Source organism: Diadema antillarum, unplaced genomic scaffold, assembly GCF_040938485.1.
Source record: "Diadema antillarum isolate AM-2024a unplaced genomic scaffold, OU_Dant_1.0 seq00000837_RagTag, whole genome shotgun sequence".
NCBI lineage: Eukaryota > Metazoa > Echinodermata > Echinoidea > Diadematoida > Diadematidae > Diadema > Diadema antillarum.
In genome coordinates this window covers 220,390-235,609 of record NW_027271713.1, presented here as the reverse complement: position 1 = coordinate 235,609, position 15,220 = coordinate 220,390, and the positions used below count along the sequence as shown (strand labels likewise).

The 15,220-nt window shown below is 38.6% G+C and overlaps 1 protein-coding gene across 1 annotated transcript in view; it reads left to right on the top strand.

Annotated features, from left to right (window-relative positions):
* Nucleotides 1–15,220, top strand: part of LOC139740144 (hemicentin-1-like) — a 145,966-nt gene that overhangs the window by 29,257 nt on the left and 101,489 nt on the right. The window contains exons 2-3 of the mRNA XM_071650733.1: nucleotides 524–753; nucleotides 12,986–13,108. Coding sequence (XP_071506834.1) covers nucleotides 524–753; nucleotides 12,986–13,108 — 353 coding nt within the window. The remainder of the gene's footprint in view (nucleotides 1–523; nucleotides 754–12,985; nucleotides 13,109–15,220) is intronic.

Sequence of the window (15,220 nt, the reverse complement as noted above, 5' to 3'; positions counted from 1 at the left end):
AAAATAAAAGCACGCGAATATTTTTGCTTGCCATATGTTCCTGTGCGTGATGTCTTGATTCCACGGAATTAAAAACACGCGAAACTCTTCTTACCAGGCCAAGCCGAGAAATTAGTCTCGCGAAAATATCCATTTTTACAGTAGTCTAGAAACATTTTATTATAACTATTGTTTGCATTTTGTATATCTAACAATGCTTAACGTTGATTATACTGATTCAAATTTTTACATTGGTTGTTTCTATCCTTGACTCACATTTTAGAACTATTTTAAAGCACTACAGCTGGGTTTTTGTTTCATCTGCAAATGGTAAATAATGCCTTTAAGGAACAAGTCAAAAGCTAGAGAGGAATAATGCCAGATAATTTTGTAGCCACACAGGTAAAGAATTAAAGAGATTAACTCTGTTTGCATGGTTCATAAAATCAAGTCATCACATTTACCTACCCTTACTCAGATATTTCCAACCCTTGTGTATATAGAGAAATACTCCTTACCCCTGAATTTCCCTTTCATCCAACAGACATCCAGGAAATCACGTTAACAGAAGACCCAGAAGTCTTCCAGGAAGAGCTGAAGAAACTCTACGTCCAAGGAGGAGGCGACTGTCCAGAAAAGAGCATCACAGCCATCTACCACGCCCTAAACATCAGTCTTCCAGGCTCTTCAATCTATGTCTTCACCGACGCCCGTTCCAAGGACTATGAGATCACCAACGAAGTGCTCAAACTCATCCAAGAGAAAGAAAGTCAGGTGAGTTGTCAAACTAGCAACATCCTGGAAGAAAAGTAATGCACAAATTGTGGTCAGGGGAGTTGGCAAAATCTCAAGTGCTCAATTGATTTATCTGGTTCCAAAGGTATTGAAATTGTGTCATAAATAGTAGGAAAGTACAGTAGCAACCCTGTTGACGGATAAAGTACTTTCGTATTAAAGATGTATGAAAGGGTGTTAAAGCAGGTGATAAAGAGAGTTGCCATTCAGAGCTGTTCAGCAACATGATCTGTGATTGAAAAAGTTTAAATGCTGTTTGTCATCTGTGTATATTTCAAAGTTATAAAAATAGAGGGTGAAATTGTATTGTTGCTTCATGTGTTTGACTGACATATATCCCGATGGAATCCCATTTTCTTTGCTCATTTTTCCACTAATAATTTATATTCTTTCTGGTCAGTTTATTCTGTCTTTATTTGACATTATGTTCTTCAAACCATTTGAGGCTTATAGCCATGCTCAGTTGTTGTGCTATCCATGACCTAAAAGTTAGATACCTCCTGTCCGAATTATTCACATATCCATTGTTATTAGATCACTGGGTTCAATACCTGCTTGGAAAAGTGTATTTGTACATTTTGTAATGAATATGTTTATCTTGCCATGATACAATGGAACTGGAAGGTTTCATCTGCACAAGGGCATGTTACAGATCTATTTTACTTTTATTTCTTGTTATCAGTCCATCAAATAAACAGTAGGATGTTTGATTTCCTGTCTTATCATAGATGACACTCTTTGGGAGATATGGCATTGGAACTTGAAAAACTAGTGGATGTTAACATTTACTATGCCAGTGGTAGATGCCTTTGATTTGTCTGTATTTCATCTGTGACTTTGTGAAACTGTTTTTGAAATTTTCATTACCGATTGATGGCATTAAAGATCAGAAAACTATGTCAGGAATATACAGCGCTCAAGTCAACTATATCTTATCACATTTTTGCTGGCGTACATGTACATTGGCAGATACTGTGATTATCTATTGGTTATCACTACGTAAGCACTGACTTTTAAGTGGGTTCGTTGGCACACCGTGATCACGTGCCAAACTTTATGAAGGGTTTTAATGCCTGAGCCAGGATGTTTCACTTCTCTTCCCTAGCAGTCATGCTCTCTCTTTAGTACGGCCGTTCCATGGTAAAAGGGTCTATCTTGAGAAATGTTACTTCGGAGAAAAAGGGGTTTAAAGTTTGGTGTATTTGTATGTCTGCCTCTTGTGTTTGTAAAGAGAATGGCTTGTGAGTGTTATGTATTATGAAAATATAAAAAATGAAATATGAAAAACACACCAAACTTTAAACCCGTTTTTTTTCCGAAGTTCATTTCTCAAGATAGACCCTTTTACCGTGGAACGGCCGAGTAATTAGGCGTGTGTGATGGTCACAAGATTGTTATCTCATGATGATAACAGTGGACTTTCCAAAAATGTTTCGTACATTCCACATCAAACCCGAATTTGGAAACCTCTCCATGATGTATTATCTATACGTCCATGCCAGGCATAGTATAGTGGTGCTCTCTCCTATTAAAGCTCTCTCACTTTCCAGGATACTATAAATATTCATGGCATGAAATTTTTGCAAATGGGACCGAACAGCCTTTCTTGTTGCATAAAATTTCTGTGAATTGCTACTGATATCCAATACATTAGAAGTGTAGACAACTTTCGCATGCATTTTAATTTTGCGAGATTCACGAAATTAGAATGCACGTGAAAATTTCTAGTTTTACAGTAGTTCATCTGAAAGTGGCCAGTAAGCAGAACAGCTGGCATAATGAGTTTGGCTCAAACTACTTGCCTTTGCCATTTTGATACAGACAACAGACACACACAGACAAAAAAAAAGTATATTATGCGATGATATAAGCTATGAAATCAAAGCTGGAAAAGATTTTTCAAAAGTTTGAGATCTGTTGTTCAAATGAAAAGTTGATAGCTTTTTTTTTTTTTTTTTAAGCTATCAGATTGTTGTGAATATGTTGAATCCCAGATATAGATTTTTGAAACCACCAAATAAAGTGCTGTAATGCTAAACTCTTGTTCCACACTCACATGAGGGGAAAAAACAAACAAAACAAAACAAATGTCATGTGATGCATGCACATGTAACGTTTTTAGAGGAAAATGAACAGGATGAAAATTTGATGACATAGTTATTGGCATACATGTATTTTTCTATCAGGAAATAATTGCATTACTTTTTGTAAATATTAAATGCAAGGTCTCCAGCAAAGTTCAATCACATACAGATACTAGGAGTCCATGAAATGGAAATTTGTGTCTCTTTTCAAACATTTTTCTCTACCCCTCCCCCATATTATTACCTTGACAGCGATCACCACAAACTTTTCCAGCTGATTAGTCATTAGTTGGTGTTAGTCCTTGGTTCCTAAGAAAAACAGAACATGTTTATCACAAACTTTGCCCCAATTTGTTATAAATGAACTATGTTTAGTTACTTGTTTAAAAAGAAGAGAGCACTGCAGAACTAGTTTGCTTCGAATCCTCTGAAGTGTATGAAATCATCTGCCGTGCCCTGCTATTTATTACAATGAGGACCAATCAATGAGTCTATCTCATGCACCAAATTATTATTGAAAAAAACAGTCAAGTATGAAGTATGGATCATCTTCAGAGTTTTGTATGTACACCTGTTTTAGTGTAAATGTTCCATTATGACCTGTCTTTGATAGCCTGATCTTTTTTTGTTTTGTTTTGTTTTGTTTTGATGAAGTCAGAGACAGTATTGAAAGCCTCCCCCAAAGAAAAAAAACCCAACAACAAACAAACAAACAACTAAATGACATTTTACTGATAGCCAAATTGATATATGTTCAGAAATCACAATATCATCTTGATTACATGTACCTCCAGTTGGAATTTAAAAGTCTAAGGATGTTTTGTTATTAAGCATTAAAAATCAAACAAACAAACATGTTACGTTTTATTTTTTGGAAGGGATACTTGCATGCACACTTGACTGCATCTTTAAAGCTTATTTTAGAGCTGTGCTAATGAGGAAATATCGTTAAACTAAAAATCAGGATGTTTGAGCTTTCAATTCACACAACAAGGTTATAGCACTTTACAATAGAAAAAAAAATGTGATTGGCTCCAACAGTCAGCTGCACAAAATTATGATCATAATGTAGCTAAAATTTCAAATAAATATCAAAATCTTAATCTTTGGTAGAGTTGGGATAGCTTTCTCAAGATTGTGACTTATCTGTTTTGGATATATTGTTTGTTTGCTAGGGTTGTGTGTGTGCGTGGCATAGTTGCCAAGCAACTTTCAACCAGATGTCACAATTATTTGCTGTTGGTGTTAATGACCCTATTTTTTCATTGCAAAATTTTGCTGGTGGCCAGCTTTTCTCCTGTTTCTGTGTTAGACTTTTAGTAGACATGAAATGTGACTAAAATGATGTCAAGTTCAGGAATCTGAAACTAGAAATTCATGGCAGGTTTACCAGGCTTTTATTGTGCTGGGTAACATACAATTTCAGTAGGCTATTTCTCAATGTATTACATGTATGTTTCAATTGAGTGAGTGCCCTGCGGCTTTGGAATAGAGTCTATTCTGATGCTCTGGGAGCATGGATGTGCACCTTTGTTTTAAAAACAGTGGAGACTGCATACAGGCGTATACTCCCACTGAGACTGGATTGTTCGGAAATTAGGATTTAGGGTCAATTAGGAGGTCTGATCTGCCATGACAATTGGATTAAGAGAAGGGAAGCATTGTCACTCCTCTTTCCCTTGTCCTGTGAGTGACCATGGGGGGGGGGGGGGCTGTCCTTAGTTGACCTTTGAGCTTTGACCTCTTGGTCCAGGTAAACAGCAGGGATTGCCATTAGCACAGCTGGAAGCCCTGGGCGAGGAAGGACAGGTCCAGAAGCAGCTCTTTATCAGTGTCATAAGCTGTTGAAGGAGGTTACCAAAATAGATTGTTTTCTAGCACTAATTTGAAAGACTTTTTTTTCCTTTAAAATTATAAACCATGGATCTTAGATATGAGCTGCATTTACACTTACTAACATCGCGATTTTTAAAATCGCGATATTTTGGTTCCACCGTTTACACTTGCGCAAAAGCACGCGAAGTTTGAGCTTCACGAAACATCGCGAGTTTTTGGTCGGTAGTGCGCATGCGTAATTTACCTCTTTTCAACACGGTAGCTGAGTGGAAGCACGCGCAATTCTGTTCGTTTTCAATGCATGGTGCAGTGCAGTATATTTTGATCACAGCTGGCTGGTTGGAACGTTGAGCCAGGGCTTTTTATCAGTACAATGCACACATAAATTTGTGCTTCTCGAGACTGTTTACTTACGGTAAAACTATAGCCTATAGCTTGCTATATTAGATCACGTACGTAGTAGGTGTGTAAAACTTCATCTACAGCAGCATTCAGGAGGATCATGAAATTTCGCCGATATGACGAAAGTGGGAAGTAAGACTTGGAAGTTAGGACTGGTATTTTATCAGGCGACAGCAAGAACTTACACTTGTTACGTACTCCTGAGTCCTGTATTCCACAAACAACGTGCTAGATCGAGAGCAGTACGGGCACTTGTCCCACAATCTGAATCAACGCATTTCTGGGAGAACATTATTTTGTTAACTTGTCATGGGGTGATGATACGTGGTTGGAGAACTTCAGGTTTGCTACCAGTAGTACCAGTAGTTTTCACGTACAGTGTACTAGTTTCATCAGGGAGGGGGAGGTGAGAGACCACGAGCCGACCAAGGATCGGCCGTTAAGACCTGTACACAGCTGTCTATATACCGTGTACTAGCACTCTGGCCAGTGACCGACGTGCTCCACGTTCCAAAGAGGTATCGGGAGCGCGCGTAAACTCTCGGTGCAATCCGATACCGAGAGTCACGTTATGAAAAATCACGATATTTCTGCAGCTTGGGTTTACACTCGCTAACTTCGCCTCAAACTTGGCGATGTGTCAAAAAATCGCACTCCGGCTGGCGATTTTTCTAGCGATGTTTCTAGGGCGTTTGGGTGTAGTTGCTTAGCAACTTACACCCAAATGTCTCGATTTTAGAAAAATCATGATTTTTCCAAGCAAGTGTAAATGGGCCTATGGATTTATTGGCTATCACGATAGTAAGGTGATCTGTTTGTTGTCAATGGCAATTATCAAAATGTGATTTTTTTTTTCTTCTGATGTTATTGTTACCATACTGTATCTTTGGATCAAACACAGTCTTCGGGAAGCACCTGTAGGCCTACATGATATATTTTGACTGTATTGGCAGATTTTTTTTTCAGTTTTTGTTTTTGTTGCTAAGTACCTGTGTTGTCTGTCTAGCTGAGAGCAATAACTGAAGATCCATGTGATGAAAAAACAACAACAACAACAACCCACAGATCAAGAATCAAATCTCAGCCATTTCTGTAAAATAATGTGTTGGCATTGTGACTATTTGGTCATTTGGTGCAGTCTATTACTGAGTTGGAGTTTGTTTGTTTTTTGGTATATGATTTTCAGGATGAAAAAAACCTACACGCTCAGTAACAAAACTGTTTGAAGTGCTTTTTATATGTAGGCCTTTTATCTTCGTTGGATCTGAAAATTCCAGCGTCGGTGTCCTACTTTTTTTGTGAGAGCAACCTTTCAAAACAGCTGTACATAATCTGGTGTAAGTTCAGGGTCAATGATGAAATGATTTGTGCAGGAATGGCCGTTGACATACCAAAAGTGAATGACAAATGGGAAGGGTAACCTTTAAAAAATGAGTTCCTTGCTCCATATAACCCAGTTTGGGCATAACAATATTTCCCCTCTGTGTCTGGGTACTCGGCGCTCCTCCGAAATAACCTGCACCTGGTTTTGAGGGGGGAAAGAAGACTCACTCATCCTTTCCTCCGCTTGTCTCCTTCCGTTTCTTCCTTCCAGTCCCACGCACCTCAAATGGCCTGTCATTGGGTCCCTGGGTAAAACTTTACTGCGTGTATTTTGTATTTAAAAAATTCTTTCCCTTCCACCCCCCCCCCCCTTACCACCAACCCCAGACCAATCATTGTGAAGGGATCAAGATGCTGATATTTAGCAATGTTGGTGACATTGCCTTTTCTGCTTCTCAGTGTTAGAACTCTATAGTTTTTAAAGCACCCGCTCATCAAAAAGCATTAGCATTTTAAATGCTAATGCTTTTTGATGAGCGGGCTTAACGAATTGCTTTTTACATGTTGTTTGCAGAAATATTGTGTTTTCATCTATCCAAGGGTAGTACATATATTTTTGTGTAGATTCTTGTACAGGCAGGCACCATACCTGTGAATTTTTGTGAAGTCTGTACAATGTATGAAGACAACCTGTAAGCCTTGGGGAAATGCATTAACCAAAAGGCAAGCTCTAAAAAGGCACCTTCATCATTGGTAGCACTCATGTTACATTGCACCACGCATTACATGAGAACATTCTGTGCATCTGGTGACAGCCATAGTGTCAGGAGGTTTAAATTCCATTACCTGCATGCTACTCTGCTGGTGTCATTTCATTTTACACAGACCTCACGAGGAAAAAAGTTCAAGTGTGACAGGAGCTGCTGATTTTGTTTGCGTGGATTCAAAGCTCACGCTGTCAGGTCTTTAGGAAAGAGAGTTTGCTCTGAATGACAGCAACTACATTGTGCAAGAAGATATTCGTTCCAGATGTGGATCATTAGCTCAGTGAGAATAGGAAGACGAAACATCTGTTTGTTAATGTCTAACATCCTGCATTGAACCAGAGGGGGCAGGGGGAAGACATTGATACCACACAGACGTATAGAATACAAGGAATATTAAATGTCAGGTGTGCTTGGTGCTGAAATATGTATGACATTTACAATGTTCTAATTTCATGATAAGAATACAGAAAGAAAGGAGAATATTGCAACAATATTGTGCAATGAGAGATAAGATTTTCAACAGTCTTCTGAAATAAGAATAAGTTAGTCTCTCTTTGAAAATGTTAGTTTAGGAAAAATGAGGGAAAAATCAATTAATAATTTATATGAGAAAGAAAGATTAAAAAATTGAACCTGTGTTGTTGTTGGTTATGACATTGATTGTTCAAGTATAACAATGACATGCAGTTGAGACTTCCAAGATGGAGGGTATTCCTTTGTTGTAGGTACCTATGTTTACACTTGTTGACTATAGATGTATATCAATATTTTATATTGGTGAATTGGCTGGAAAAAGAAACTAATACCTGTTCAATAATCAGATATTTGAAAATTTAAATACTTCATTGGCAATGTCTCAATATGTTCTGAATTATGGAAATTGTCTGATTTTTCATTCTTCATAGGTGTTTTGATGTGTTCCACTATGTGTAAATTCCCTATCTCCTAAGTATACAGTAGGTCCAATCTTCTAAAAAATATATGAATATTACCTCCACACTCTTTCAAGTTTCTTCTGGAGGTTGTCAAGTAAAGTAAGGTAAATTATAGATCATTGGCAAGCTTAGAGTCTTGAGAATTTTAAGGTTATCAACATTAGATAAATTGATGTTTTGATAACTATCCATGTTCTCATGGTAATCGGTCACATAATACGATTCATTTTTGCAGGCAGCTCAATACATTGCAGATCTTTTGAGACAGGTGCACCCGAGTTGTTGTAGGCCCTACCACACACACTGACAGTCAAATGCCAGTGTTGCGCAGTGCATGGCGAACCAAATCCAAGGCTCTCACATGTCAGTTAAAGTTCATGATAGGGGTTGGCTCCCTGTCCTTCCTGCCACTGGGGTATCAGGCAGGATGTCAAAACCAGGTTTTTCTTTCCCTCCCTCTCCTTCTTTTTTTTTTTTCTCTCTCTCTCCGTCTCCCTCATATTCCTTTCTTCCTTGTCGTCACCCCTTGAAGAAAGATAGGGGATCTCTTCTCCCTGATTAACGGCAAATCTGTTAATAACGGCGGCGCAGGTCCACGGTAGCTGGTCTCTGCCGCTGTTATGCGGCATATGAAAAACCCAAAGAGGCTATGGGATATAGCTGAGGAAAAATACACAAGCATGCGGGGTGCCTACTGTCAGTTTGTGTGAACAGAGATGAGATAGGGGAAGGATAAAGCTTTGTGATGTTTTCCTCATCATGTTCTCTCAAAGAGGAAGAGTGATGAGAAGAGAGAGAGAGAGGGTGAGAATGAGTGAAAAATATACTCAGGAATGGGGAAGGAGGGAACCATGAACATGTAAAGAGAAGGAATCAAACCAATTTCTTTTCATTCTACTTAGCCAGTGATGATGACAGTGAAAATAATTGGGGAGGGGGGGGGGGGGGTAAATAGGTTTGAGGTAAAGAGTCCACCTCAAGTTAAGAGTTAACATAATGGACAGAGTTAACATAATGAATAGAGTAATACCAATCAAACATATTGATAACCGTTGAAGATGGATGGATTATCGTATAACACGCATTACCCATTTACCCCAAACTGAGAATACTCAGGTGTAGTCTTCAATGGGTTAAGTTAGACACAGATTAAGAAAGTTATTTAAAAGTTTGAAGAGGTAGGGGATGTAGCTGCCAAATCATTGACCAGAAACATTATTTCTGTGATATCTATTTCAACACTGAACCGCTACGATTGAAATCATTTTTCTTGGGGGATTGATAATTTGAAACACATTTAATCCACACCCTAAAATGGGCCGGGGTAAACTGAGAGACATACAAATGTAGATATAGAGAAAACTAGAAACTGCTTGGAAGAAGGTACAAGGTGCAGATGTAGTTAATTTACTCTTTGATGTCAACCAGTTGGTTTATAATGCCCCCTTGGCTGTCTGAAGAAAGTCACATGCAATTTACTCAATCCATACTTTCTAGCAGGCCATTCACTCTGTCAGTGATACTTCATTCATAAAATGTGACATTGGAGAAAGTTGCAAGACAGATGTGCCAAAAATCATCCAAAACAGTTTAGGACAAATTTTTTAAACTTTATGCCAAGTTTACTAGTATGATATACAAGTTTCATGTTTCAGATGAGAGGAATTTCTCCGGAAAATTCTAACCATGTGATTTCCATTTGATGTGGATTCCTTCCTGCTTCCACACAAAATGTGCAGCTGGTCAGCCAGTCTTTTTTAATGCCATTTGTATGAAAGCTGCAGACTACCAAGCCAAATAACATTTCAATGGCAGAAATGTTCAAACTGGCATGCAATTTTAGTTGCAGTGCAAATAAAAAGGTAAAACATCATTCAACTGTCACGTTAATTCCTATCAACTGGAACGAGCCTACCACCGCTGTCCCCCCTCCAAAATGGCAGGAAAGTATATTTTGAGCCAATAGTCAATGCCTTTTTGCCAAAATGAGCCAACCCACAAGGAACACATGCCCTTCACAGTAACAGGAAACTTGCAAAAAGAGTTTGATTTTGGTTAAAAAGGGTAGAATCACTCCAGGAAGTGAATTAGGATTGGAGTGGAAAAGGGGAAGACCCTCTTGGCTGTCTTTCCTCCATTAAAACTAGAGTGTTGATGTCCTGTAAGCAACAGTTTGACTCAGTTTTGTTTTAAAGTATACACATAACAAAGCTTCCTTGAATATAGATATTTATTCCATATGCAAGAGATCTAAAAAAGGGTTATTGTCAGATAAAACAGTATAGGTCTCACAAGAATTGGTTAAAATATAATAAAACTTTTAAATAAAAAGTTTCATGTCTTTGAAAAGGCAGCAATATGTGGTACAATCACAACCTCGAAGGTCTGACGACTAGACGCGTGGGTAGTTTGAGCTACAATTCGACAAATGCTGTTTCAGTTTGAAATGCCATATTCAAATGAAATTTCCAGGATCTTTAATTGTGTTGGCAAGGGAAGGCAACTTGTCCTAATTGCTTGATTGGCCAAAGGTCCCAGAAGGAACTTCTTACAGAGTTGCCCAGTTGTCTTTCGATGAAGCAATGCTGTTATAAATGCTCTTCTTTTCAGCTTTTGAAGTGGAAGTAGCCACCCTAAAGATGTGAGATTCTAACAGAACTTTACGTAACTGTACTTAACTTTACTTTGATGAAAACCTATCATTTCCTTCTAAGATAAGTCTCAGTTTCTTCTGAAAATGATGACAGTGCTATGCAAGTCTTCTCTGGAATTGTAATTGATAGGACTGACAGGTGATGTCTGTGTGGAAGAAATAAGCCTTGGTTGGTATCTAGATGAGCAAAGAGAAATATTGAACACTGTCATTACCATTGGTAATCCATTTGTGGAGAGAATACTAGTAGGCCTACTAGTAGATGACTCTTTTTGAGATTATGGTCCTCTGAGTGTCACCTGCTAGAGACCATTATGTCTTATATCCAGTATTGAGGTTAACCTTGTAATCAGTGTCTAGTTAATTGTTGTTTTTCAGATTTTCTGAAGTACCAACATCACATTGTTTTGTTTTGTTTGCTTTTTTGTTTGTTTGTTTTTTTTTTTTAAGGACACCAGTATCCTCAAGTCATCTGACTCTGCCATGGTCTACAGTTAGGGTCTCAGAGGAGATCATGACCTTTGCTTTTGTATAAGGCTCACCTCATACGAAAAGAGAGATTTGAGTCTGGAAGACAGACTATATTTTGCATTACTCATGAGTGAAATGAGCATGGTGCGTTCATCATTTTTTTTTCCCTTGTCAATTGAACTTCCCTGTCCAAAGCTTGCCAACCATCCAGGCTCTTGATCATCTGGGTTAACCGGAGTCTTACCTTGACACACAATATACATTTCTATCCCAGTTCTTGTGGGACATGGGCAAACAAGAATGTGTCTGGAGAGGAATGTGTACTCAGCACGAATCCCTTCACCTCAGGTTCTGACAGAAGTGCAAGCGAATGTCATTGTTATCGAGGAAGCAAATCTCACTGATAGGGGAGTCAGTCAACGTGGAATATTGTATTGTCTTGACTTTGAAGTGGCACATGTCATCACATGCCTTGACGGGTAATCTGTGAATGTATGTCATCAGTCGAGAGATAAGAATGAATTCACAGAGGCCACAAAAATGCCATGCTGTTTTGCCATTAAAAAAAAAGCAAACATTCACATCAAGTGATGATTGTTTCTCCCTTAGATTGGTAACATACTGTATGAGGAAGGGAAAAAATATGTACAGTGTAGAAACATTTATAAGTAAATCATCCCAACTTCATTAACCTTGCCTGTTTCTAAGGCTGCATTTATCAACTCTCTGATGTTTGAAACGCATTTTAAAACCTACTATGAAAACGCGTTTGCAAATGTCTTTCGGATCACTTATCTTGAGTTGTTGGTTTATCAACTCTGTCGTTAGTCAATTGGGAGGTCTTGTCACTAAGTAGCTCCAAATTGCAGTTTGACCCAAGGAGCGGAGATTTGTAGTTGGCAGTGGTTGGCATGAGCAGGTGCGAGCTACAAATGTGTTTCAAAACAACTTTGCATATAGGGCCTACCAACTCTCCAGAAATGCATATATTCAAGTTCAAATGTGTTTTGCGATCACACTTTTTTAGCATTTCAGAAACTTGTTTCTAACCCCATAATCAAAACAGCTTTGTGTTTATCAACTACCCAAAACTCCCTGAAAGTTCTTAGTAAACCTTAATATTGCACCAGAAGTGAGTCGATAAATGCACCCGAAGTTCTGCTTTGGAAGATGGGTTTAGCCACCCAAAAAGAGAAGCAGGGTACAAATGAGAGAAGGATCATAACCTCTCTGCCAAAATATGGCTGCACGGATGCTTTGCTATCTCGCTGTCTCTCTCTGTCACAACACACACACACACACACACACACACACACACACACACACACACACACACACACACACTTTCCTTTGCTCAAATACAATTCCCTCTTCTTGCCCTGACAGTTAAAGCTTGACCCAGATTATTATATGTCCCCCTTGTTAACCCTATGAGAGAGAGATAGCAGTGTTGGTGCATCTTCGAAAATCTGGACAGGCAGTATGAGTGTACGTCTGTGACAACTGGCATCTCTTGTCCAGCTACCAATCCAGGCAGATTCCTCATCAGCTGGTTGAGTGATCGCATGCAATCTAATTTCCTCATTTCCGGAAAAAAAAATAACGTCAACAGTAAGACCAACAACAAGAACAGAAAGTCTCCTCTTTTATTTTGTAATGCGTTGTCCGTTGTGTATTTTTTTCCTTGCTGTCATCTGCTTGTTTTTGTCTTTTTGGTTTATTCTGTGTTGTTCTACGCAGGTTGTCTTCGTGATGACTGGAGATTGCGGGAATCAGTCGCATCCAGGCTTCCAGGCCTACGAGCAGATTGCTGCCACCAGCTCTGGCCAGGTCTTCATGCTCAACAAGTCAGATGTGGACCTGGTGAGTAAACTGGACAAATCAAACCTATACAAGCTATCAACCTCTTCAAGACGCATCCCGAGCAGTGGCGGATCCAGAGGGGGGCACACCGGGCGCACATCCCTTCTTTATTTGTTGTTGGAACAAAAGAAGTAAAAAGAAAAATGAGATGAAACCCAGAAGAAGCACCAAAAATATTGTTCCTCCCCCCCCCCCCCCTTACCCTTACGGAATTCCTGGATCTGGCCCCTGCCGAGTATACTTGGAAAGGTGTCTATTGGAAATGCATGTTGTAGCAATATCAACGGGTTAAGAAACAAAGACAAAAATATTTCAATACCAAGAGATAACAATAAAACATTCCTTGTCATGCTTTCTTGATTATTAAATCAAGCAGGTCTGGTCACTTGCTGTAAATGCACTTCCAAACATAAAAGAGGTAGTAACCAATGAAACATACACATAACATGGATGGAATTCTGTTTTAAATTGTACCACTAGTAGAGCATCAAACATCATCCATGAGGGTAGGTTCCCATTTATGATCACTTAAATTTCTTCTCATCTGATATCACTCAGATTGATCTGTCCTGCAATTATACTTGCTTTTATTTTTTTTTTTCTGTAGGGTAAAAATCTGGTTACAATTCATTATTCCAAAGGTTGGTTGATCCAAAAATGAAATAAGGTATGTTATTTTGAAAGTTCGTTTATCTGAAAATGAAGAAAGGTTAATATTTCTGAAGGTTTGTTAGTTTTTGGATTAGTAAACCTCTAGGAATACAGAATTTGCATGTTTTGGAATATTGAACCTTTGGGATAGCAAACCTTATTTCATTTTCAGAAAAACAAAACTTCAGAATAGCAAACCTTATTTCATTTTCTGATTAATGGACCTTTTGAATAGCGAACATCACCTCCAAAATCTCAGCATTATAAGCACATGTTACAGCATTTCAGTGTGAAGACCAAATGACTGGCCAATGATAGATTAAAGACTGAAGTGTGGTCCCCTGTAAAATCCCCAGCCTGCTGTAATGTTTTAATTTTGATGTTGGTTACATGTGACTCATGCCAACATGAATTTGGTGCTCTAACATATGAATCAGCAAACCTGGCTTCCAGGGACTTCAACCATGCTACACCTACACAGACTATGTACATCTACCACCCCCCCCCCCCCCAATGTTTTGCTCACACCTAGCCTTGATCATCATCATCTTCCCTGTCAGTTATCTCAAAAGAGCCACTCGCACTGACAGTGGAAAAAATTTCAACATTGGAAAGCTCTCAGTTTTTCCGTGAAAGTTGCTTATTTTAAGCAATGATGCCAAAAGTAATTTAGAATATCACCAAAGAACCTGAACAACTGTGTGTGATTTACCTCAACCCGTTGAAGACTAGTCCCAAATATATATACTTGAGCAGTTGTCTCTGGGAAATGCCTGTTATAGCAATGTCAGCTCGTCCTCAATGGGTTTAAACTTTGCATGAAATTCTTTCGGAATATTTTCAAGTATTATCATGTGTCTCCTTGACCATTTGGATTACTCCCCATGACAAGACATACAAATTACAATATGAATTGCAGCCACTTGGCAAGACTGATGCTTACACATCAACATACACATAAGTACTAGTACATGGTTGCCTACAAACTTTCGAACTACTGACACTACAGTACAACATTGTAGTGTCAAAAGCCTGCAAAGTTTCATCAGTGTAGTAACATTGTGAGTCTTCAGTGCCATGTGAATGGGCAAGGTCCAAATGTCAGGAATTTTACTGCAGTGATATTTCCCAGTGAGAATAGGCCTAAAATCTTTTATTTCAAACCATGTGAGAGAATTTCAGCGTTTTCAGACCATCCCCAGAGCTATAGGCCTACAAGTTTAGATGTTGCTATTGTATGCAAGGTGTGGGAGATGATTCTTAATCTGTGTACGTATCAGTCTAGCAATACTCCTCTTTTTAAAGGATTTATTTCAAGTGTGTAATAAAGTTTTCATTTTTTCAGGAAGAGAAAGTTGATTCCCCCCCCCCCCAATCCAGCTGTCCTTTATCTCACTGTTTCTTCCTCAGGTAGCTTTTCTGGTATCATGATTTTTATTCCACTATGTGCAGAACTCTTGC